Source organism: Heterodontus francisci, chromosome 33 (assembly GCF_036365525.1).
Source record: "Heterodontus francisci isolate sHetFra1 chromosome 33, sHetFra1.hap1, whole genome shotgun sequence".
NCBI lineage: Eukaryota > Metazoa > Chordata > Chondrichthyes > Heterodontiformes > Heterodontidae > Heterodontus > Heterodontus francisci.
In genome coordinates, this window is record NC_090403.1 from 45,824,519 (window position 1) to 45,849,277 (window position 24,759).

General features: G+C 42.6%; 1 protein-coding gene across 3 annotated transcripts in view; it reads right to left on the reverse strand.

Moving 5' to 3' along the window:
• The window catches only part of LOC137348167 (collagen alpha-1(XVIII) chain-like), an 80,642-nt gene that overhangs the window by 14,495 nt on the left and 41,388 nt on the right, over positions 1–24,759 (reverse strand). For 2 of the 3 annotated variants that reach the window (XM_068013460.1, XM_068013459.1), the window contains exons 12-21: positions 24,126–24,176; positions 19,221–19,310; positions 17,651–17,686; positions 12,844–12,906; positions 11,030–11,140; positions 9,914–9,958; positions 8,708–8,776; positions 7,334–7,414; positions 7,210–7,251; positions 2,062–2,107 (exon numbers count right to left, since the gene is read on the reverse strand). In XM_068013460.1, the coding sequence (XP_067869561.1) occupies positions 2,062–2,107; positions 7,210–7,251; positions 7,334–7,414; positions 8,708–8,776; positions 9,914–9,958; positions 11,030–11,140; positions 12,844–12,906; positions 17,651–17,686; positions 19,221–19,310; positions 24,126–24,176 (634 nt within the window). The remainder of the gene's footprint in view (positions 1–2,061; positions 2,108–7,209; positions 7,252–7,333; positions 7,415–8,707; positions 8,777–9,913; positions 9,959–11,029; positions 11,141–12,843; positions 12,907–17,650; positions 17,687–19,220; positions 19,311–24,125; positions 24,177–24,759) is intronic. The other variant, XM_068013461.1, reaches the window with a different exon arrangement.

A 24,759-nucleotide genomic window follows, 5' to 3' on the forward strand; every position in this document is an offset into this window, starting at 1 on the left:
CCCTCCTCACAAGCATTGCAGTGTACGATAAGTGTTGCAAATTAGATAGCCATCTTAAGCAGCTAGAAAAGTCATCCTTTTAGCAAGTCTTTTCAAAATGTTAAAAAAAATAATAAATTCAGATCTCCAATCAGGGGATTAAAGAAAATTATCATTCAACAAAGCACATTGGCGTAATACCTTCTTAAAGATGCTCCTTAAAACGTTGACCATCTTTGACCATCTGCCCTAATTGCTCCTTTTGTGGCTCAGTGAAATTTTGTGTGATAATGCTCCTGTGAAGCACTATGGGACGTTTTACTACCTTATAGGTGCTATATAAGTGCAAGTTGTTGTTGTTGTCAATGGCCGCAATGTCCTTACCTGCCGCTGTAACCGCAATGGAAATCCAGGAGCAGGAGAAGTTCCAAGAAATTCATCCCCTTGGCAAATCTGTGTTGCTTATTTATTGATGAACACTGTGCTCCTTTAATCCTTTCAACCACCAACTATTGCTTACAAGGATTCAGATACCCACTTCATGGATAAATAACTAATTCATAACCTTGTAACAGGATGCCAAATGAATCAGTAGCCTTACCACCCTGTTAACACCTGCGGTGCGGCTGGCTCCATCTTGAAAGGGGTCTAACACCGAGCACCCAAAGCACCCGCCAGATTCAGACAATAGGCTGTTTTAATATGAAAATCGGGGTCATTTGACATAAATAGGACTCCAGTAGGCATTGGATGTCAGAACAGATTGGAGCATGTGCAGTGCAGGCTTTGACCAGGTTCACGGGTGATGGAACCGAAGAGGCCCAGCAAAGATTAAGTGTTGGGTTTTTTTTTGTAGGCTCCAGAGGAGCAGGAGTAGATTGTAACTCCCAACCTCTGCGATTGTGATTTCCCCCCCCCGCCCCCTCCTTTGCAATGCACCTTGCCAGTGGCTGCACCGGCCTGATTTTGAGGCCTATAGATCAGGACGCCTGTTTGGCAATGAAGCTTGCCTGTCAGATTTAAATGATGCCAAAGCCACAAAATCACAGGGGCCTCTTATCAAAAGTCAAAATCGGTCTCATTAACCCTAAATATTTCCACTTGAAGTAGCTCTTTACAAAATTAAATTATGATTTCTTTTATATACAATATATATAAATGATATAATTAACTGTTCTATTGATAATGAGAATTGGTGATCCTTTTCAGTTTTCAAAGGGGCCAATTTTACAGAGCCCCGCCATTAGGGGTCATGGCGGCGGTGGGGAAGTGGGGGGGCCGAAAAAAGCCTCCAGAAGAGTCCTGCCTGGACCTCGGCACCGGAAAGGCCCGGCCCGATATTGTTGGTGGCGGCGAGGCCTTGTGGCGGCGCCCCCTGCTGCTCGGCGATGGGAGCCCAATTTAAATATTTAAATAAATTTAAATAAATGAATTAATCACCTTTCCACTCCCACCCCTTTGGATCCCCCGTGGTGGGGGGGGGGGGCCCGCCCCGGTTATTTCAATGAGCCGCTGCACTTCATACCGCGGCGGGTCCGCGGCGTGCGGCCCGCCATTGTTTACGCCTGCCGCTGCGACTATAAATTTCGCCCCAATGTCTTTTCAATATCATGTAACACCGACAAAAAGACTTTCTAATGCAGCATGTTCTAATAATAGTAGAAACAGTTTCTCAGTAATAACTATTTCCCAAGAGAGGCACCAAAGATTGCTTATGCCTCACCGGATACAGTATTATTGAAAAAGGAATAAAAAGAATAAAAAAGCTAAAACGCCCAAAGGATTGAAGACTATTGATCACACCGATTACTGTTTCCAGCACCTACTTTATGGTTAAATGGTTCAATTTCTTTTGCAGAAGCGACATAAAACAACTGAGGTAAACTGTTAAACAACAGCAAAAGCGGGGCGCCTAAAATGGCAGCAAATTGCAAATGTAAGCATCTGGACAATGAAGGCGCTAAAACTAAATTAGAGAAATTATGGGATTTAAAGTATTGTGAAATTCTTGGGGGAAAAGCTTGATATATTTTCAATTTTGGTGCAAAAATATTCCTGTAATCTCGCAACGAGTGAAAGTACCTGGAGTCCTGAAGTGCTGATCATGATGGCGGTGTTCATGAATCACCTGGTGGAAGAAAAATGCCAAATTAGTAAAGGTGACAAGAACAAGGGAGGCAAGGTGGTGATCAGCAGCATATGAGAAAAACACCATGGGAGAAAATGGACTGTGTAACCTCCCCTCCTCTCCTGAAGCTGCAGAGAGTCTTTGGATAGAATTCCATGAACACCAGGTGCCCCTTGCATCTCATTGAAAGGCCATTCTTTATTTCTGAAGCAAGACAGTAACCAATCAGGCAAATGAGAGCAAAGTACAGAGTCTCCACACTTTCACTCAGGCCTAACAAATGCAGCAGTCAATTTGTGCGGAGCAAAAATGAATGTCCAATTAATCCTTTTTTAATCAAGGCTGTAGGTTGAGAGAAAGAATGCTGGCCAGAACCTTGGTAAAATATCCTACTCTTCTTTGAAACGTGTAACAGCATCTTTAATGTCCACTTGGACAGGCAGAAGAGGACACCTCCAGCAATGCAGCACTCCCTTAATACTGCATTGAAGTGTCAGACTAGTGTATGCACTGAAATGCTGGAGTGAAGCTTGAATGCAAAACTTTCTGACTCAAAGATGTGAGTGTGACCATTGAAACCAAACAGACACACAATACAGATGTGGGCTCTTTGCTAGACTACTCCCTCGCATAAAGCTATTTGTATTATCCACTGGCCTGGACTGTCTTTCCGTTAATCTCTGAACCTTTGGTATTTTTTTTGGCTGCAATGCAATCAAAGGATGAGCTTTAAAATCCTAAATCAACTGTCTTTGTACCTTTAGTGCATTGTGTAGTTTAATAATGTCCACTTTAGTCGTTTGGTAGTACAGAACTTGAGTATTGCTGAAAATAGAGACATGTTGTTGAAGCTTTTCGTCTTGCACTCATCAGGACAAACCACAAGAATAACCAACGTAAAGGAAAACAACAACTTACACTGTATGAGAAGACAGTGCTGATTGGTTGGCAAGTGAACTCAGATTGGTAGAAGTATTGCCATGGAGAATGCACCAGTTTACGGTGACTGACAGTTAACTGCCAAGCTTTGTTTTTATTATCATATTAATACACAGGGTTCTGTTCTTTGCAGACGGAAAGAATATGTACAAACATTGCACCTGTTTTAGTTAAACAAAATAAGTGACAGCCATTCGCTGGTTTATTCCTCAGAGCAATGCCTTGACCAATCAGAGTCAAGCTGCCTGGTTTAAATTTCAAACAAATCTTGGCAGTTAACTGTCAGTCACCGTAAACTGGTGCATTCTCCATGGCAATGCCTCTACCAATCAATTTCACTTGCCAACCAGCAGCACTCTCTTTTCATACAGTATAAGTTGTTGTTTTCCCTTACATTGGTTATTCTTGCGGGTTGTTCTGATGAGTGCAAGATGCAAAGCTTCAACAACCTGTCCCTATTTTCAGCAATACTCAAGGTCCACTTTAATTAATGTCCACTATTTGTGGGACTTTTTTGTGTACAAATTAGCTGCTGCATTTGAACATAAGAAATAGGAGCTGGAGAAGGCCACTTGACCCTTCGAGCCTGCTCCACCATTCAAAAGATCATGGCTGATTTTCTTACTCAACTCCACCTTCCCGCACTATCCCCTTATCCCTTGATTCCCTTAATACCCAAAAATCTATCGACCTCTGGCTTGAATGTACTCAACTATTGAGCATCTACAGCTCTCTGGGTAGAGAATTCAAAATATTCATAACCCTTTGAATGAAGAAATTTCTCCTCATCTACAATGTGTACAGGACTCCTTTCTAACCCAATATGTAAAAAGCCTAACAAGGGAAGATTCACGATTGGATCTAGTTGGTGATTGAACCAGATAAGAGAAGTCAAAGCAGGGGAACATCGAGGTTATAGTGGCCATAATATAAGAGGCTTTAAGATGATAATAGGGAAGGACATGAGTATGACAAAAACCAGGTTAACAGATTAGAGAGAAGCTGACTTTTAGGGGCCGAGAACAGAACTTGGGAAAATAAAATGGGCAATAATATTGGCAAACAATGATGTAGAACAACAATGGGAAACATTTAAAATGGAATTCAACAGAGTGCAGGAAAAATATATTCTACTAAAAGGAAAGAACAAACTAAAGACCAATGAGACTCCATGGATGAATAAAGACATAAGGAAACAATTGAGGGTTTGGAAAGAGGCTTACATTAAGTACATAGATAGTAGAGGAGTGCGCGATAAGAGAGAATACAAAGAGATTAAGAGTGGAGTCAAAAAAAGTTACAAAGTCAAAGAAGAGTTATGAAATTATATTATCAAGGAATATAAAACAAATTGTAAAATATTTTACAGGCACATTGATGAAAAAAGGAAGGCTGGGATGGGAATAGGATCATTAAGGGATAGACAGGATAATACAGGTAATAATAGATGGCAGAAATATTAAATAATTATTTCACTTTGGTATTTACCAGGGAGATAGAATAGGTAGACATGACATTGAATGATGAGTTGAATAATGAAATAAATGCACTTAAAATAAAAAAGGGAGTGTACTGAATAAACTAATCAAACTCAAAGAGGATAAAACCCCTGGTCCAGATGGATTGCACCCACGCATTTTGAAAGAGTTGAGGGAAGAGAGAGCAAAGGCATTACGACACATATTTAATATCAAATGTTGTAGTGCCAGAGGACTGGCAGATAGCTAACATAATCCCTATATTTAAGAAGGGGGACAGAACATGCCCAGGGTATTATAGACAAGTCAGCTTAATATCGGTGGTAGGAAAAATAGTGGAATTCCTTCTAAAGGAGAGAATGGAAGAACATCTAGGAAATAAAAATATGATAATGGATAGTCAGCATGGAATTCAAAAGAGAAAATCCTGCTTGATCAACCTTATTGAATTTTTTGAGGAGGTAACAGAAAGAGTAGACAATGGTAATGTAGTAGACGTAATTTATCTGGATTTTTAAAAGGCCTTCAATTAGGTGACTCATAACAGACTAATGAATAAGGTCAGAGAATGCGGAGTCAGGGGACAGTGCCAGAATGGATTGCTAGCTGGCTTCAAGACAGAAAGTAGAGACTGTGAGTAATTCAGAGTGGCAGAAGGTGGGAAGTGGTGTTCCACAAGGATCAGTGCCGGGACCACTGCTGATCACAAATTACATTAACGATTTGGACTTTGGAATCAAAAACACAATTTCTAAATTTGAAGATGGCACCAAATTGGGGTGGGGGGGGGGAATAGTCCACACTGAGGAGGACTACAACAAATTACAGGAGGACATTAATAAACTTGCAGAATGGGCAAAGAATTGGCAAATGAAGTTCAATACAGATAAATGTGCAGTGGTACATCTTGGTTGGAAGAATAGGGAGGTCACTTATTATTTGGAAGGTGTGAGTCAAGGGTGGGGTAGAGGAACAAAGAGATCTCAGAGTACAAAACATTTCATAATTTTAAAGATCTATATTAGGTCACCCCTCATCCTTCCTTTTTTGAAGAGTAAGTGTGGTCTAACCAATGTTCGATACAGGTTTAGCATCACTATCTTACTTTTCAAATACACCAATCACTATAAGTTGCACCGCAAGTTAGCAAGGCTTTATTTATAGAGGGATAGAATTGAAAAGTAAGATTGTGATGCTAAACCTGTATCGAACATTGGTTAGACCACACTTACTCTTGAAAAAGGAAGGCTGAGGGGTGACCTAATATAGATCTTTACAATTATGAAATGTTTTGATAGAGAATGTTTCCAGTTGTGGGGAAGAGCATAACCAGAGGTCATCAATATAAGATGGTCAACAAGAAATCCAATAGGGAATTCAGAAGAAAATTTGTTACCCCAAGAATGCTGGAAATGTGGAACTCGCTACCACAGGGAACGGCTGAGGTGAATAGTTTGGATGCATTTAAGGGTAAGCTAGATAAGCACACGAGGGAGAAGGGAATAGAGGGTTACGATGATAGATTTAGATGGGGAAAGATGGGAGGAGGCTTGAATGGAGCATAAATCCCAGGACTGGTTGGGCTGACTGGCCTATTTCTGTGCCATATATCCTATGTAATCATCTCAGTTCTAAATGGGCAACCCCTTATTCTGAGACTGTGATCCCATGTTCTGAATTCCTGAGCCGGGGAAACATTTTTCCAGCATCTACCCTGTCACACCCCTTAAGAAATGTTAAATGTTTCAATGACATAAAGTCTCTTTCTTCTAAACTCCAAGGGATATAGACCTAGTCTACTCAATCTCTCCTCATAAGACAATCTTCTCATCCCAGGAATCAGCCTTGTGTATTTTTGTTGCACCCGCTCTAAGGCATATATGTCCTTCCTTAGGTAAGGAGACCAAAACTCTGGATATGGCCTCACCAATGCCTACATAACACCAGTGATGACCATTCAAAAGTAACCCAATGGTTGTAAGGTACTTTGGGATTGCTTAAGGACAAAACCAAGGCCCTATATAAATGTGAGATCATTCTCTTCATTCTTACTCTATCTATCCCTTGGTCTATGTTTTAATGGCGTTTTATTCTAATTCAGAAAGCAAGGCGAAGAGTGACAATGACCAACCAATCACGAAAAGAGCTGCAGAGAAGACGAGGCCAATCAACAAGTACAAATAATGCCGAATGTGGGTTTTGAAGGGCATTACTTTGTAGGAGGGTGAAAAGACTGACGACAACTTTGAGGTCCTGAGAGAGAATGAGCTGGGGTAGGAGGCGGGGCAATGAGTCTTGTTCCGAAAGCAGTAAAGATGCAGGAGGAGAAGAACAGATAGGATGGCATATTGACCTTATTAGGAACAAGAGAGGAAAGTTCAGAGGACCAAAGGGTATCAAGGGATCTGGAGATAAGGCTGGCAATTAGTGATGAGGTACAGATCAGCCATGATATAATTGAATGGCGGAACAGGTTCAAGGGGCTGAATGGCCTCCTCCTGTTCCTGTGTTTCAAAGACCGTGGTATCAATAAAATAGACAGGAAAAGTTGCAATGGCCCCTCATGCATTGAAAGTCCTTGTTGCTATATATGGAAACATTACTTTAAAAAATGTTTAAGTGTGAAATAAAAGTCAACTTGCGTCATTCGCTTAGATATTGAAAATGATACAAACATATACTTGCAGGTATTTTGCAGTGAGGTCTTGGAGGAACAGGGAAAAATCTCTGCAAGCACAAAAAGAGCAAACCTCAGTAAAATAGAAACACAATTATGACTGGAAATGATTCAATTAATGAATGGGCCTACATTATAGTAAAGTGATCCTGGAATTCCTGGTGGGCCTGGAGGTCCCGGAATACCAGGAACGCCTGGTGTGCCTGGAACGCCCTAAAATGTAACGTTGAGAAAAAAAAGGTGTTAATTTATTTAAGAAGAAACAAGCCTTACAGTTGAAGTCAATAAAGTGCTTGAGGATTAATCATTTTTGCCCTCCTCACAGAGACAATCAACGATTTCAAAAGGAAATTGGATTGCTCTACAGAGAGCCAGCATAGACTTGATAGGCCAAATGGCCTCCTTTTGTGTCATAATGACTCTATGTTCTGATAGCACTCAATATCTCCCAGCTCAAATCCAGCATAAGTCAGATGCATACAGAGCTCCCTCAAACTGTTCTGACATTTTGCCTCAATTGCAGTAAACTCTGCTGAACACGTGACTTATCCCACACTCTGGCCTTCAATCTCAGAAATCTTGGTGCTTTCAACCTGTTTCTTGGCATTAGTAATTGTTCTAATGGATATTTGGATATAAAATGCAGAGCCAGCATTATAATCTACCACTGATTGCGAAATGCTTTTTCCTAGAGATCTCTGCCCCAGCAGCTTGGGATGAAGTCAACATTCTGGCAATGTATGGATCTTTTTATTCAATTTTTTTTCCAATGGCTTTTGCAAAAGCACTGGCTGGTATCTTGCCCAAGTGCCCATTTAATCGGGTTCATTTACTTCCAACAGGTCTCTGACCTGTGCTTCTGTCCACTGAGGTTCCCCGCTGAATACCCACCATCACTGAATTTATGCTTGTACATATAACACTTGGCTGTGTGTGTGTGTGTCAAGGGTATTCAGCTATAGGAGGAAGTGTAGCCATCCTCAAGCCCGATTATCCAACACCCAAAGATGTGCACTTTCTAGCATGGGTTGAAAAAAATAAGCGCAACATAATTCAGATGATGCTGCCCTGACTGCACCATCTGTGGTGGTATGGCCATCACATTGGTCTCTGATAAAGACATGCCAAGAGTCATTGAGTCAGATTGGATGGGAGTAAAGTGTGGAACACAATGACAAATATCATGAACATGAAAACTACATAACTTTTCTCTATGAAACAAAGATGTACCCAAATTCTTATCCATAAAATTACAATAGATAGAGACCAGAGAAACTTAACTGGCTTTTCTTAATCCAAAGGTCAACAGTGATGCATTAATTGCTATGCTTACTGAGATTACTTCACTCAATACAGAACAGGGATTGAACCTAGTGCCTTCCTGGCCTGTCAGACTTGGTGCAGACTTTTGAAACGCAGCTGGATGCTCTATAGGAATTTCAAAGTTAGGTCTAAAAAGCCTTTACTCCTCTCTAACTTCCCTTATGTTATTGTACATTGACTTACACAAGGGACTGCTCCATGTCCTCCCGCATCACCAGGCTCTCCCTTCTCTCCTTTCAGTCCTGGACGGCCCTGTCAACAAGGAAGAGTAGCAATCAGAAATAGAAAAGCAAAATACTGTGGATGCTGGAAATCTGAAATAAAAACTGAAAATGCTGGAAATACTCAACAGGTCTGGCAGCATCTGTGGAGAGAGAAACAGAGTTAATGTTTCAGGTCTGCGACCCTTCGTCAGAATTGATGAAAGGTCACAGACCTGAAAAGTTAAATCAAAAATAGGAAACATTTTGGAATAAACAAAATCAACAGTTGAGCCTTGGATCACAGCCCACACTAACTTACTCTCAGATTATAATTGCTTTCTCCAACATCTCAGAGTGGGAACAGGAGAGATGATGGGGGGGATAGGCAAAGTTACAGTGGCAGCACAAGACTTAGCCAAGGAGTACTGCTCCATCTCCCGAACTGTCCAAATGGCTCTTCAATTAATGCTTCACTCAAAGCCCCTTGAATATTTAAGGTTTCTGCCAACTTTAGCCTTGTCTTTTTCTTCTGAGGTGCAACAAGGGAGCAAGGGAACAAGATAATTCCCTCTCCAGCAGTGATGAAATCGATCTGAAGAGCAGAGATACTGCTGAGATTCCACTCCACACACCAACCCATTGCTGCTATTGATACTGGCTCCGAGGTAAATCTAGGCCAATGCTTTGACAGATTCCTGGCTGTGTTTTTTCATCCACCACCACAGCAACTTGCATTTGTCCAATATAATAAAATCAAAATACTGCAGATGCTGGAAATCTGAAATAAAATCAAAAAATGCTGGACATACTCAGCAGGTCTGGCAGCATCTGTGGAGAGAGAAGCAGAGTTAACGTTTCAGGTCAGTGAAGAAGGGTCACTGACCTGAAGAATGGTCACTGACCTGAAACATTAACTCTGCTTCTCTCTCCACAGATGCTGCCAGACCTGCTGAGTATTTCCAGCATTTCTTGTTTTTATTATTATTGCATTTATCCAATGCCTTTAACTGAGATAAACAACCCAAAGTGCTTCACGTATTAGGGATTGAACTTGGAACCTTTCTTAATCTGTATAGTGTAACACCACATCAAATAGTCCTTATTAGGAACTTCTTAGATAAGACCCTATACCATAATTTTATATTAATATATGAGAAATTAATTGCATGGGTGATGGATCTCTTACCGGTCTCCCAGGTGGGCCAATTTCTCCTCTCAGTCTCTCCAGCTCCTGTGTCAAAAGCAAAACAAAAATCACTATTAATATTTTCCAAACTGATTTAATTCATCTAAAAAAAAAACAGCTAAGCATCCAATCAACCCTCCTGCATACAGTGGTTATACTTCTGTCCTGTGAGTGTATTAATGACTGTTTTGCATCAGTGAGTTGAGTGCTAATTTCTATTTACTTGCAGATGACCAGAGTTAAGACTCCTTCAGGGATCCCTTTTGATCTCGTGTCATTGCAAATATAATTATATACTTCAGATAAATGAAGGTTAAAGGCTAGGTGATTTAAATAATTCAGTCTCTAAAGTCATGCTTTCTGTTCTTATTTTAATATTTCCATTATAAATTCTTATGTCCACATTTATAATGAAAATTAACTATGTAAACTTGTCACACTGTAATTATATCTTTTCGCCACTGGTGGTGCTGCAGCCCCTTCAATGTGGGAGGTGCAGTTACATTGTGGCGAATTTACACGGGCAGCTTACATTACAAATGTGAGCATTATAATGGAAAAAATGATTAAGAACTGCATGCGGATATAAGATTTTTAATATATTACTAGATGTAATATATGTCTACCAAAAGCCTATGATAAAATACACTTAATTTTCAACATATTATGTGTACATAAACTGCATTTTTATTGATGTCATTTGTTACACCAAGGTGGAGGGTGTTAATACTGGGAATTTGACACTTGCCATTGCACTATTACCAACTGCACTCCTGTTTAAGTATAACATGAGTTAAAGGCAGGGTAAAACTCCCGCAACTCGCGTCTCAACTGTGCACCTCGGTTGCAAGTTCAGAAGAGCACCCCCAAGTGCATCATCGAGACATTTTCCCGTTCCCCACCTATGGCCTCTCTGAATGAGACTGGCCAATTAAAGCCAGCTCTGTGCTGTTGACTCATGTCCACTGCCTAAGTTGCCTAAACTTATTTCATGTAAAACGTTTACAAAGAATGCAGGCTTTCATTCCATCAATCTGACTGATCTTGAACCAAGCATGGAGCATAAAAGTAAATGCCATAGTTCCTGAAGTGAGTCCAATTTATGATAACATTTACCTTGCTGGTAGAAATGTCAAACAACTGGGAACTAGGTGGTCCTGGGGGTCCTGGAGATCCTGGTGGTCCATGGGGTCCTGGCATACAGATACATTCATGGTCACAGATACCCTGTTCCATGGATCATGAAAAAAAAACAGAAAAGGTAATACATATATAGCATATAAGGGACAGTAGACTAATGTTGCCCTTGAAAACGATACTCAAACCAGCTTTCGTGGTCAGTCTATATTTAATCTCTTTAAATATTTACAATAATCATCTTGGGTCAAGGATGCTTCTCAAGCCTTTGAGTGCCAGTCAGAAGAAAACAAAAAGATTGTCTTAAAACAGGCACAGATTTATTATCGACAATATCAATAACAAGTGGTTTCTATTTTTTAATGAGGATATTAAATCTCTTTGTTGTCCCCAGTATTGTTACGTCTCCCATCCATCCCTCGAAAGGCTTCTACTTCTCATCAGTGTTTGCCAATGCCATGTTGACTCAGTCATAAGGAGGTAGGTTTGGTTTTCCTTCTGATTTCTCCTCTTTCCTTTAGGAATATACTTAACTTTAGCTTGGCATGGCCCCACAGCAGTGTGAGCAAGATTAACCTCATGGAGGACCAAGAGTGTTCACACCACCAAAATGCTATACCCCCCCTGTTAAACATAGGGAATCTCTTACAGTCACTTTCAACATGCACCAATCTAGTTCATTAGGGAATAAGGGTGAGGGTAGCAGGCTCTTGCACAAATAAGACTGGCCTCTCCATACCCTATGCTAAAGTCAATGGGAAAAGTTGAAGTTTGTCAACTAAGAGTAAGAATTGTTTGACTCCTATTAAGGAGGCTCACAGGTTTGAGTTCTATCAATCCAACTCACTTGGATTATTAATGATGAGTTCAGACCCCTGAACATAGTGTGAGCACCAGGTCTCCCTGCCTCTTATCTTGGTTGGGTATGTTCCTTGGGCTCTTGATCAGACCCCTGGATAGATGGAGTGCTATATGGAGCCCTTTATCTTAGTTAAGAGGGAAAACCAGTATGATTGGGTGTAATTATAGTTTAAACTATAAACAGTGGCACAGTGGTTAGCACCGCAGCCTCACAGCTCCAGCGACCCGAGTTCGATTCTGGGTACTGCCTGTGCGGAGTTTGCAAGTTCTCCCTGTGACCGCGTGGGTTTTCGCCGAGTGCTCAGGTTTCCTCCCACAGCCAAAGATTTGCAGGTTGATAGGTAAATTGGCCATTGTAAATTGCCCCTAGTGTAGGTAGGTGATAGGGGGAAGGTGGGGATGTGAGAGGGGAATGGGATTAATGTAGGATTAGTATAAATGGGTGGTTGATGGTCGGTGGGCTGAAGGGCCTGTTTCAGTGCTGTATCTCTAAATAAATAAACGTAAAACAAGATCTCTATATTGACCATTACTGGAATGGTGCACTGGATACAATATTTCCCTAGGGGAATGAAGATTAAGAAAGTACTGACCCATCAACAGCACTCACAAGTGAAAATAAAAGTTCTTGTCTTCACTATGTGAACTGTCTGGACTTTACTGCATTGGTGACACTTGGTCATTGTTGTGTAGACTGACCAAACAGGCTCAGGAGAAATGATGCAATATCAGGGTGCCTTAGCCAATGAGGATTATACTGCTGAGTGCTGAGACCTGTTCCAACTCTATGGGATGCTATAATTCATTGTTGGTGCAAGCCAAAAGTTCACCAGCTATTCACTGGGTTAGATTTAAACTCAACAGTTTAGAAGATTAAGCCATGAATCAGAGCACTGAAGTAAAGAAAAAAGAATTGGAAGATTCATACTGACCATGAGCCCCGGTGGTCCAATGGAGCCTGGTATTCCTGGAGGACCAATCGGTCCAGGGAAACCCTAGAGTTGAGAGACAGAAAGAAGAGATTATGACTTGTCTGAGGGCAAAATCTTTCCACCTATTAAAATAATTGCTGTACATCATTGTCACGTGCAATTCAGTGTAGCTCAGCTCAGTGATAGCACCCTTGCCTCTGAGTCAGAAGGTTGTGAATTCAAGCCGCGCTGCAGGACCTGAACAAATAATCTAGGCTCACACTTCAGTGCAGTCCTGAGGGAACATTAAATCAATGTCCTCTAAACAATCCAATGGCACCACTCAAAGAGGTTTTCCTGGTATCTGAGGCAATATCCATCCTCCAATAAACACCACTGAGTCATTCGTTTCATTGCTGTTTGTGGGGCCTTGCTGTGCAGAAACTGACTGCTGCATTTGCCTATTGTAACAATAATAACTACACTTCAAAAGTAATTCATTGGCAGGGACGCAATTTAAAACATTCGGAGGATGTGGTCAGACCCTACATAAATGCAAGCTTTTCTTTAAGGGGCTATTTTAAAAAAAAATTGAACAGACGACTGTCACTTTTCAAGCTTTTAATCACCCCTCTTAACTTCTCCTTCTTTGGCTCAGCATTAATTTTTGTCTAATTACGCTAATTACTGTGACGTACCATAGGAGGCTAAAGGCACTACATAAATGCAAGTTGCTGTTGGAAGCATTAACCGATTTGTTCCAATGGTGCACAGAGTGCTTATGAATCATTTCTAATATAACATAAGAAATGCTCTAGAAGGGTAGGAATATAGAATCAGAGACGTTTGCAGCAGAGAAAGGCCATTCAGCCCATTGTGGTTGTGCTAGCTCTTTGCTAGAGCAATCTACAAGTAATCCCACTGCCTGCTCTCTCTATATATCCCTTTATCCTCCTCCACTTCAAATACTTATTAACTTTAAAAAGTAGTGGTGTCCACCTCAAATACTGCCTGTGGCAAAGCATCCATCCTTGGCAAATTTCTGCAGAAAGAAATTTCTCAGCTCTCTGCTTACTTGATGACCCTTTTGTCACTAATCCCTCAAACAGAGCAAACAGTCTTGCCCCATTTGCCTTATCAAAACCCTTCATGATTTTATGTTGATAGGGTGAGATGAAGAAGGGTGGAAGGAGGCTCAAGTGGAGCATAAATGCTGGCATGGGACAGATGGGCTGAATGGCCTATTTCTGTGTTGTAAATACTATGGAGTACTGTGTACAGCTCTGAGCACGCACTTTGGAAAGGATAGATTGGCCTCAGAAAGAGTGCAGTGCAGATTTACTAGAATGTTACCAAGGGCTCCAAGGATTAGTTTATGAGGTGATTACATGAACTAAGGTTGGGTTTTATTCTGGTGGCGGGGGTCTCGAAGTCTGGAAAGAGCGATGCTGAGATCCCCCGCGTCACCTCTTCTCCAGAAGGCCAGCCAAATCTAGTGCCAATCAGGCACTTAAGTGGATAGCGGTGGGCCTTCCACAGATCAAGGAACCTGTCGCCAGAAGTCCCGCCCTTGTAGAGCTGCTGGCTAACCACAGGCCGGGAGTTTTTTTTCTCAAAAATATACTTTATTCATAAAAATCTGTAAAAAATGCATTACAAAACAGTTCAATACAGCACCAAGTTGACATTACAAAAAGTGCAAAGGAAATCAGTTTTCTTTGATACAGGAGTGAGTTGCCTCACAACCCTTCCATTCCATTTTACCTGCCATGTACATTTTACAGCAAACCCATATTTGGTGTATACAGCACGAGGGATTTCCCATGGGTCCAGCCCCTCAGTTCACTTTGGGAGGACCTTACACTGTGGTCTTTCCCCATTGAGCCTTTGCGGCGTCTGCCCCAAGCTTTAGTGCGTCCCTCAGCATGTAGTCCTGGACCTTGGAATGTGCCAGTCTGCAACATTCGGTTGTGGACAACTCTTTTCGCTGGAAGACCAGCAAGTTTCGGGCAGACCAAAGAGCGTCTTTCAAAGAATTGATGGTCCTCCAGCAGCAATTGATGTTTATCTTGGTGTGCGTCCCTGGGAACAGCCCGTAGAGCACAGACTCCTGTGTTACAGAGCTGCTTGGGATGAACCTCGACAAAAACCACTGCATCTCTTTCCACACCTGCTTTGCAAAGACACATTCCAGAAGGAGGTGGGCAACCGTCTCTTCCCCACCACAGCCACCTCAAGGGCATTGTGCGGAGGGGGTGAGACTTTGGGCATGCAGGAAGGATCTGACGGGGAGGGCTCTTCTCACCACCAGCCAAGCTACATCTTGGTGCTTGTTTGAAAGTTCTGGTGATGAGGCATTCTGCCAAATGACTTTGGCAGTCTGCTCGGGGAACCATCTGACCAGATCCACCATCTCCTTTCCCCATAGGGCCTTGAGGACATTCCGTGCAGACCACTGCCTGATGGATTGGTGGTCAAAGGTGTTTTCCCGCAGGAACTTTCCCACGAAGGATAGGTGGTGCGCACGGTCCAACTGGATGGAGCGTTCCATGGCAATGTGACCAGGCCCATCCTTTGTAACACCAGGGACAGATAGAACCTCAGCATGTAATGACACTTGATGTTTGCGTACTGGGGATCTATGCACAGCTTGATGCAGCTGCACATGAAAGTGGTTATCAGGATGAGGGCGACGTTGGGTACATTTTTTCTGCCCTTATCCAGAGGTTTGGACATCGTGTCCCTCCGGACCCGGTCCATTTTAGATCCCCAGATGAAGCGGAAAATGGCTCGGGTAACTGCCACGGTGCAGGAGTGGGGTATGGGCCAGACCTGCGCCATGTACAGCAGCAACGTGAGCACCTCGCACCTGATGACCAGGTTTTTACCCACAATGGAGAGAGATCGCTGCTCCCACATGCTCAGTGTATGGTGTACCCTGGCTACTCGCTCCTTCCAGGTTTTGGTGCATGCCCCGGCCCTTCCGAACCATATCCCCAGCACCTTCAGGTAGTCTGACCTGACGGTGAAGGGGACAAAGGATCCGTCAGCCCAGTTCCCAAAGAACATGGCCTCACTCTTGCCGTGGTTGACTTTGGCTCCCGAGGCCAGTTCGAACTGGTCACAGATGCTCATCAGTCTGCGAACGGACAGCGGATCCGAGCAGAAGACGGCGACATCGTCCATGTACAGGGAGGTTTTAACCTGAGTGCCTCCGCTGCCTGGGATTGTCACCCCTCTTATGCCCGCATTCTTCTGAATGGACTCAGAGGCCAGAAGCTGCAGCACCACTGCAGAGGCTGCTGTTGGAGGAGCACCTACCATATGTCCGGGAGTATCACTGGACCCAGGCCACAGGCAGGTCACGGCAGGAGGGGTCTCGCGGGGTGGAGGTTGCGGGCAAGGGTGTTGGAGGGGGGTCGTCAGCAAAGGGAGGGTGGTTCTCAGCGGGGCTCCCCCCTTTTAACAAGGGAACCTCCCCCCCCCCCCCGCATCCTGGTGTCGGGAAGTAGCCCACATGATTTCACGTGCTGTGCTTCCCGTGCAGCAACAGGGCCACCTAATTGTGGCTGTGGCAGGAAAAGGCCCTTAATTAGGAGTTAATTGCCCAGTTAAGGGCCTCAATTGGCAGTGGAGCAGGAAGGCCGTTCACAGGCCTTCTCGCCCCGGACTAAATTTTGGCGGAGGTGGGATGCTGGTGGGGGGGAGGGGTTCCCCGCCACCATCCCACCCAATTTTATGCCCTCTCCACCTCCAAACTTGCCGCAAGGGAGAGCATAAAAGTCCCCCTTAAGACTCCATTCCCTGGAATGTAGAAGGCTATGGGGTGATTTGATTGCGATTCTTTAGATTTTGAAAGAAATAAATAAGGTAGATAATGAGAAACCTTTTGTCTTGGTGGGCGGGTCTAGGACAAGGGGACGTACCCTTAAAATCAGAGCCTGGGAATTCAGGAGAGGAAATAGTTCAGGTAAAGATTGGTAGAAGTGTGGAACTCCCTCCCTCAAAAAGCAGTAGATACTAGCTCAATTAATAAATAAAATCTAAGATTGATAGATTTTTTTCAAGCCAACCGTATAATAGGACATGGAGCCAAGGCACATGGATGGAGTTAAAAATCAGATCAGCCATTGCTCTATAATTTTCTGTTGCGTTTTTGGCTTGTACAATAAGAATTGTGTTTTCTCAGTAGTCTTACAGTCCTTTTTTTTAAAAATGGAACAGTTGTCCAGCCATTTTCAGCGGGAATGCACGATCAAGATCTTCAACTGCAAGCAAAAAGCAGCATTCTACTGCTCCACGGCACTTGGGGTTGGCGGACCACTATGTCCATTTAGTAGGATTTGTTGGCGTAGTAGAGCTGGTTTCACTGCATTATTCAAAAATAACATAAAACATGGCAACCTGATGGCCAAGAAAATTCAGCACTGAAGCTCCAAAGACACATCCAATCTGGATTACCTTCATCGCAGATAGGTGGTTAACAGTTGGATAGGCCAACTGAAGAAAGAAAGCCAAGACGTTGTCTCTTCTACATGCCAAGCTATTGATGGGTTCACCATGAAGTGATAGCATCCATGGACAAGTAATAATTAACTAAGACTGGAAGCTGATCTTTGTATAATCTACCTGCGAGTCAACACAACAGTATCTTCATTACCAGGTAGCCAAGGCATGTGTTATTTGCCAAGGTTATGGTGTTTGGCCTGGTCCTTGAATCAAAAAAAATAACTTGTTGTGTATGTGCAACGGGTGAAACAAAACATACAAGTCATCTGTTAAAAGTTTTAATTTAAAAAATCTGAAAGAGTAACAAAAGGACATTTACCTGTTCACCTGGCGGACCTGTGTCACCTTTTTCAGCCTATAGCCAAAGAAAAAGAGATATAATTACAACTCAACAGACCCAACATAATTGAGAGACTCCTCCTATCTGGTAATCTTAGTTTACTTGGAACCAGTGACCCATCCCAATGGAAACAAGAGATTCTTTTCTCCGGTTACTTCATCTGCAGTCTATACTACTTGGTTCACTTTCTCTCTATCTAAATGCCAGCCACAATCCCACGGGTAACGTGCAAGAGCTGCCAGACAGGAAAAGGTTCAGGTTTTTTTGTACTGGCGTCTCTGGTTCTAAAGGGGCAGTGGTGCATCTGGGATCCTGTTTGAGTCCACCAGCTGCATTATGGGGATGACCTCTTGATTGAAATGAAAGCCAGGGTAGTAGTGAGATTAGCACACAGTTGCTGCGCTGGTTCTAAGTGCTACAGGGGCTCTCGGAGAACATTACAGTGTCCTGGCCGAATGGGGTCCTGATCAGGCCTCAGGCTTCAATACCGCATTAGGCCGGGAGCTGGGATATGAATCAGTACAATGAGTGCTGAGGATTCCTTTATTGCCCCAAACTGTGTGAATAACCACATCATGTGTGATTCCTGTTCAATGGGCTTGGAGCAATGTGAAAGTTGGGAAGATGTCTCCCAACATGTTCTGACTTCCCATCTAGATAAAAAATGTGGGTGATTTATGCCAGATATTGGGCAAGAATGACATGACAGTGGGCCAAAAATTGTGATGTCCTACTTACCAGCCTGTCCCTGCCAAGGCTGGGAAACAGGTGAGCAGTCAAAACAGGTGGGAGTCCACTTGAACATACAGATGGGGTTCAAAGCTGTATGTGGGAGCCCAATTCAATTTTTAAGTATCAATGGGCGTTGCATGAACTGACTGGCCATAGAGTGGCCTGATCTTAATGGAATGGCTGCAGGTAACCCTTAAAATGGCAAAATAAAGCAGCAGTGGCACTGATTTCCCCACCTGGTTCTGGTTCCTCCAGCTCCCCCCTACCCACCGCCACCCCCCCCCCAACCCCCGCCATTCCTGCTTTAAGGGTCTACTTCTTGCTTGGCTCTGCAGAGAAGGTGCTGGATTTCCTGCCCCCACCCCGCTCCAAACTCAGTGATCGTTGGCCGCTCTCCAAAGATATTGTAATGAGGGCCAACCATGGAAATAGCTCAGGCCTCTCCCCAGAATTGAGCAGGCGGTGCGATTGCTCCACATCTGTTTGATGTGCCTTCAAAACTGAAAAGCCCCCCCCACTTGGTGAGTCCAGAATTAGTGGAGTAAGATAAAACTGTGGAGGCTAAGACAGGACGAGAAAAAGATCTGCGGAAAAGCTACATTGGAGAGTGTTTGTGCTTTGCCTAGCTGGCGATTACAGATTAATGTGGGTAGCATCCCTAGCAGCAGGTTGACGACTGGCATCTTGACCAGCGAATGGTCTATTTTGCTAGGAGAGGGAGAGGGGGATCTACTGGATGAGGAATAAAATAATAAATGACTTGGTGGGAAAATGTTATTAAAAGAAAGTGATCTAAACTTTCCTTTCTATCACTTACTCTGTAACCTTGGCAGGGATATTCTGAACCATCAGGACATACTGCTGCTGGACCTACAGGCCCTGGAGGTCCAATGTCACCTTTTGCACCCTATCAAAATTTAAAAAAAATTCAGTCAGATAATTTACGACAATCCAAATCTGAACTGTGACCCAGTGGGTAGCACTCTTGCCTCTAAGTCATGAAGGTTCTGGCTTCAAATCCTACTCAAGAAACGTCAGTGCTATAATGACTATGTTTCTTTATGTTGAGATCTAAGCTGACATTCCAGTGTGGTGCTGAGAGGGTGCTGCACTGTCGGAGGTGCCGTCTTTTGGATCAGGCGTTAAACCGATGCTACATCTTCCCTCTCAAGTAGACGTAAAAGATCCCATGGCACTATTTCAAAGAAGAGCAGTGAAGTTCTGCCTGATGAACTGGCTAATATTTATCCCTCAACCAACATCTCCAGAAGCGATTATCTGGTTATATATCTCATTGATGTTTGTGGGACCTTGCTGTGTACAATTTGATTGCTGCATTTCCTACATTACAACAATGGCTACACTCCAAATTGGTTGTAAAGCACGTTGGGACATCTGGAGATGAAGGTGCTATACAAATGCAAGGCTTTCTATATGGCAAATGAAAATGGGAATTCTCATAGCAAAGTAATTGCATCAGGGATGAAACAGGAGACTGTGAGTTGCAATAGTCCCCTTCTTCTCAGGGACCCAAGTTGAAGTCCAGCTTATACTAATGGACGCACATCTTCTCTCCCTCTCTTGCTCCCTGTTAAATGTCTGAGCTTTGGTCAGTCTCAATCCAGTTCCTAATTCTGTTTGTGGGAGCTTGCTGTGCGCAATATGATGGCTGTGTTACTTTTGAATGCCCTGAGGGTCATGAAAGAGACTCTAAGTGCAAATCTTTCTTTCTAGTGGGCATGAAGTCACAGCACAAAACTGCACATAATTCAGCACCAAAATTGACAAGCCTGCTCAGTGACGCTACAGGTAGCCCGGGGGAGAAATATTTACTATGTAAGTAAGGATGTTCTTCTGAGGTCGGGATTAAGGTACGTTGGGATGGCAGTGTACAGGGACATTTGGTCTGAAACATGTTCATGTTGTTTGTACGCTGGGACTGCTCATGCTGATATGGGATGCCAAAAGTGAAAAGAGTGTCTCATTCACCAGCATGGAGACAGTTAACAGAATTATTTGAGAAAGGAAGCTACCGGATGTGAAAAATAGGCAGAGAGCCCAACCAACTGCTCCTGCGCCTCTCTGAGATTTCCGCCAGTGTTGGATGAGGGGAGTGACACGGACAAACTCAGAAAAGGGAGAAAGATCAAAAGTGGAGAAAAAACATGTTTGGGCCTCCGAGTGAGAAAAACTCCATCATAGCTCTCCGAGTGGTCTAGTGGGTAAAGTTTCCCTGTGGTATAACTTAAGCCATTCTGACGAGAACGGGCTCAGGATAAATTCCTTGTCTTTGCAAAGTTATCTAATCTCAGCCAAACAGCCCAATATCATTCACTGTCTTAGCTTACACCTGGAGAAACTCAGGGCCCTCTGTGGAACTATGTTTTCAAGACAGAAGGGGAGAACAAGTGACAGAATTTCAAATAGAAGCAAAATAATCACAGTATGACGCTTTTAACAAGTCTCCATTGTGTTAGGAATGCTGGACTTTGTAACATGATTATGCTTTTTTTAAAAACTGTGATTTTTTAATGTAGTTTAAGATGGAGTCAGTGAAGTCATGTGATCGCACATCAATTTTGCTTGGCAAGATGTAACTAGTGGGGTGCCACAGTGTTCGGTCCTTGGGCCCTACTACTTACAATATATATTAATGACTTGGATGCAGGGATAGAAGGTACTATAGCCAAATTTGCAGATGACACTAAAATAGGTGGGATAGTAAAGAAATAAGAAATTTACAAATGGATATGGATAGGTTAGGTGAATGGGCCAAAATTTGGCAGATGGAGTTAAAGTGGATAAGTGTGAGGCTATCCACTTTGGTTGGAAGAATAGAAAGGCAAATTATTATCTAAATGGAGAGAAATTTCAGAATGCTTCAGTGCAGAGGGATCTGGGTGTCCTTGTGCATGAATCGCAGAAAGCTAGTATGCAGGTACAGCAGGTAATAAGGAAGGCAAATGGAATTTTTGCATTTATTGTGAAAGGAATAGAGTATAAAAGTAGGGAAGTGTTGCTGCAACTGTACAAGGCATTAGTGAGACCGCACCTAAAGTATTGCGTACATTTTTGGTCCCTTTACTTGAAGAGGGATGTAGTTGCATTGGAGGCAGTTCAAAGGAAGTTCAATAGATTGATTCCAGGGTTGAGGGGTTTGTCTTATGAAGAGAGAGTGAGCAGTTTAGGCCTTTACTCTCTAGAGTTTAGAAGAATGAGAGGAGATCTAATTGAGGTATATAAGATGATTAAGGGGATTGACAAAGTAGATGTAGAGAGGATGTTTCCTCTTGTGGGGCAATCTAGAATGAGAGGTCATAGTTTTGAGATAAGGGGTAGCAGATTTAAAACAGAGATGAAGAGAAATTACTTTAACAAAGGGTTGTGAGTCTGTGGGATTCACTACCCCAGAGTGCGGTGGATGCTGGGACATTGAGTAAACTTAAGGAGGCGATAGACAGATTTTTAATTCATAAAGGGTTGAAGGGTTATGGAGAACAGGCAGAAAAGAGAAGTTGAAGCTGAGATGAGATCAGCCATGATCGTATTGAATGGTGGAGCAGGCTCGAGGGGCTGAATTGCCTACTCGTGCTGCTAGTTCTTATGACCTCATCACCTTAAAGATGAGACAGGAATCTTGGTTACCAGGACCACAAAGAACCCAGATCAAAGATCTTATTGAAAAGTAGAGACTGCAGGGGTATAACACCTGAAGAACAATGGTTTTATCCCTCCCAGACATTCAGATCATAAACAAGGAGTCAGTGATTCTGATATGTAAGTGTGAATTGCCATTACGAATACGTGCCCAGGTGGCTTTGCTGTAGCCAGACTTGTGGACTTTGCATATTGGAAAAGACAATAGGCTATTGACTTTTGATTCCGGATAAATTCAACAGATTTACCAAAGACAGACAGGGTGTAAGGAAGACCAGGAGAAGACCAGGAGTGGCAGTCTCGGAGAGGAGAGAGAGAGGGAATACCTGTTCTCAGAAGACTGATACAGTGAAAGGCTGTGAAGACTTGAACCTGTTTTGAAAGTCAAGGTTTGTGGAGAAGAAAAGACCAATGGGATCATCAGAGATCCCTTATTCACAGATGTCCAGGTCAAAAGTGCTCGGAGGAAGTGAGAAGAGAGGACACTGACTCTGAGAAAGGCTGGGAGATCCAACCCATTGCAATTGGGAACAGTTTGAGACTTTTAGCTGCAACGGTTTTGCCATCAAGGAGGACTGTGTAACGTATAAGTGTGGTGTGAGGTTTTCAAGTGTTTTAATAAGGGAAGAAAATACCTTTCTCTGTAATTTGGGGTATCAACTACTTACAAAGTACTATTTTGTTAATGTTTTTTTAAAATTTAGTTGTTATAATAAAAGTCTTAAAACATGAAATCTTGTGTAATTCTTTAAATTCGTCTGGGGAGCTCATTACGCATGTTTTAACGTTAACGGTCTCACTGATGTCATAACAATTGTTCAACAAAAGTCAACGTGTTCTCCGTTGAAACATCTGTGAACCTCCAGACAACAGAGGGTTCCATCTGAGTGGCCACTGTCTGATAATCAAGATCTCATTTCTAAAGTCTGACTGTTGTTTAGCAGCAGCTGTAGGGGATATCTGTCTATAATCCAGAAATTTTCCACACCAAACTAACCTGCTGCTTCTCCAGTTGCAGCAACTATTACTTTAAGCTGGTTACTGGATAGGAATGTGAAGTGTAGTGAATTATTTGATGATAAATGAGCAGCAGATTCCTTTGCAGAAACCAAAATGGGAATGGGTTGTCAGGCCTCTCATGGCTTAGTTCAAAAACTTTTCAGTATCTCAGCTCCTGGAACAACCGCTTTCAGTTGTCATGTAACTATATGACCATATCAGGATGTTGATATGTTGTTCTCAGTGAAGACTGAAGATTAATGATTGTGAAGTAAGCACTGCAACTTTATCAGTTAGATTGATTATTATTCCATAACAAGAAAACCATCAAGAGTATATTTGTAATAAAGGATGAGTTATTTACTTTAGCTATGTAATCATTCTGAGTATCTATTATTCCTTGTATAATCACTCCCCAATATACACTATTCTCTGTATAATCACTCACCAGTGTCCTCAGTATCATCATTCCCTAGTGTCATCAGTATTATCATTCCCAGACATTTTCACTATAATCACTCCCCAGTAGCCACTATTCTCTGAATAAACCACTCGCCAGTATTCCTTGTTAATCATCGCTAAATATCCATTTGCCAACAGCGCGGGTTCAATCCCCCTACCAGCTGTGGTAGTTCATGGAGGCCTGCCTCCTTGCCTTGCCCCACATTTCAGGAGTGGTGCCCCTCAAGCTATATATCACCAACTTTCTCGCTCTAATGTAGAGAGACGCCTATGGGCCTTTGGGACCATGGCTGTTGTATGATTGCTTCAAGAGTGATGTCCCTTTAAGAACTCAGTATGTTAATGTGCTAAGTACCATGATGTAGTCATGTGACTAGTACTCATGTTCACTCTGCACTGTAACACTCTGGACAAAGGTTCTGTATATAGTTTGCTCTCTATTGTGTATACTAGTTTAGCTTTTATTAAACCCTTTAGAGATCTTCAAGGACCTGGAATCCACGTACCTCATTGTTTTGCTTAAAATAACACAAAGAATCTTATGGCAACGGCTAGAACAACAACAATATCCATTATTGCTCTCCGTGTAAACAGTCAGCATTACCTTTGCTCCAGGATAGCCAACCCCTGGATGTCCTTGCTGTCCTGCTTCACCCTAGACAAATAGAAAGGTCCGATAAATATTTTTTTTAATCCAGTGTTTCTGAGGGAGTAAAAAGTAAAACACAAAAGGGAAACGTTTTAGTTGGCAGGAAGTGCATATTCGACAGCAATATAATTGACCCCAGGAATGGACACAAGTAGAGGGTTGACTGCAGCAACTTTGCTGGTGATCATTTTTCTTTTGCTGGAGCCAGTGTTGTGCCTGGTTCAGAGGGAATTTGGTCCAATATCCAACCTTAGTCTGCGTTCTCTGATACTTTCTTTAAAAAACACGTCACTGTCAGGCCTTGGTGTAAATTGGGCCCACGAAACATGGGGTTATTGCATTGTGAGGTGTGCCCTCTATAACATCACCCCCACCATAAAGAAATCAATTACTAGAAACAATTTGCACTTATATAGCATCTTTAACATAGTAAAACATTCCAAGGTGCTTCACAGGAGTGTAATAAGACACAAAAAATATACCAATTGTTGCACAGGCCATGTTCCACGAGTACCAAGACTCCAGCTCCAGAAATTCATATTTAATTTAATCATTCTTTTAGCCAGATCAAGCTGCTATTTATAGGCAC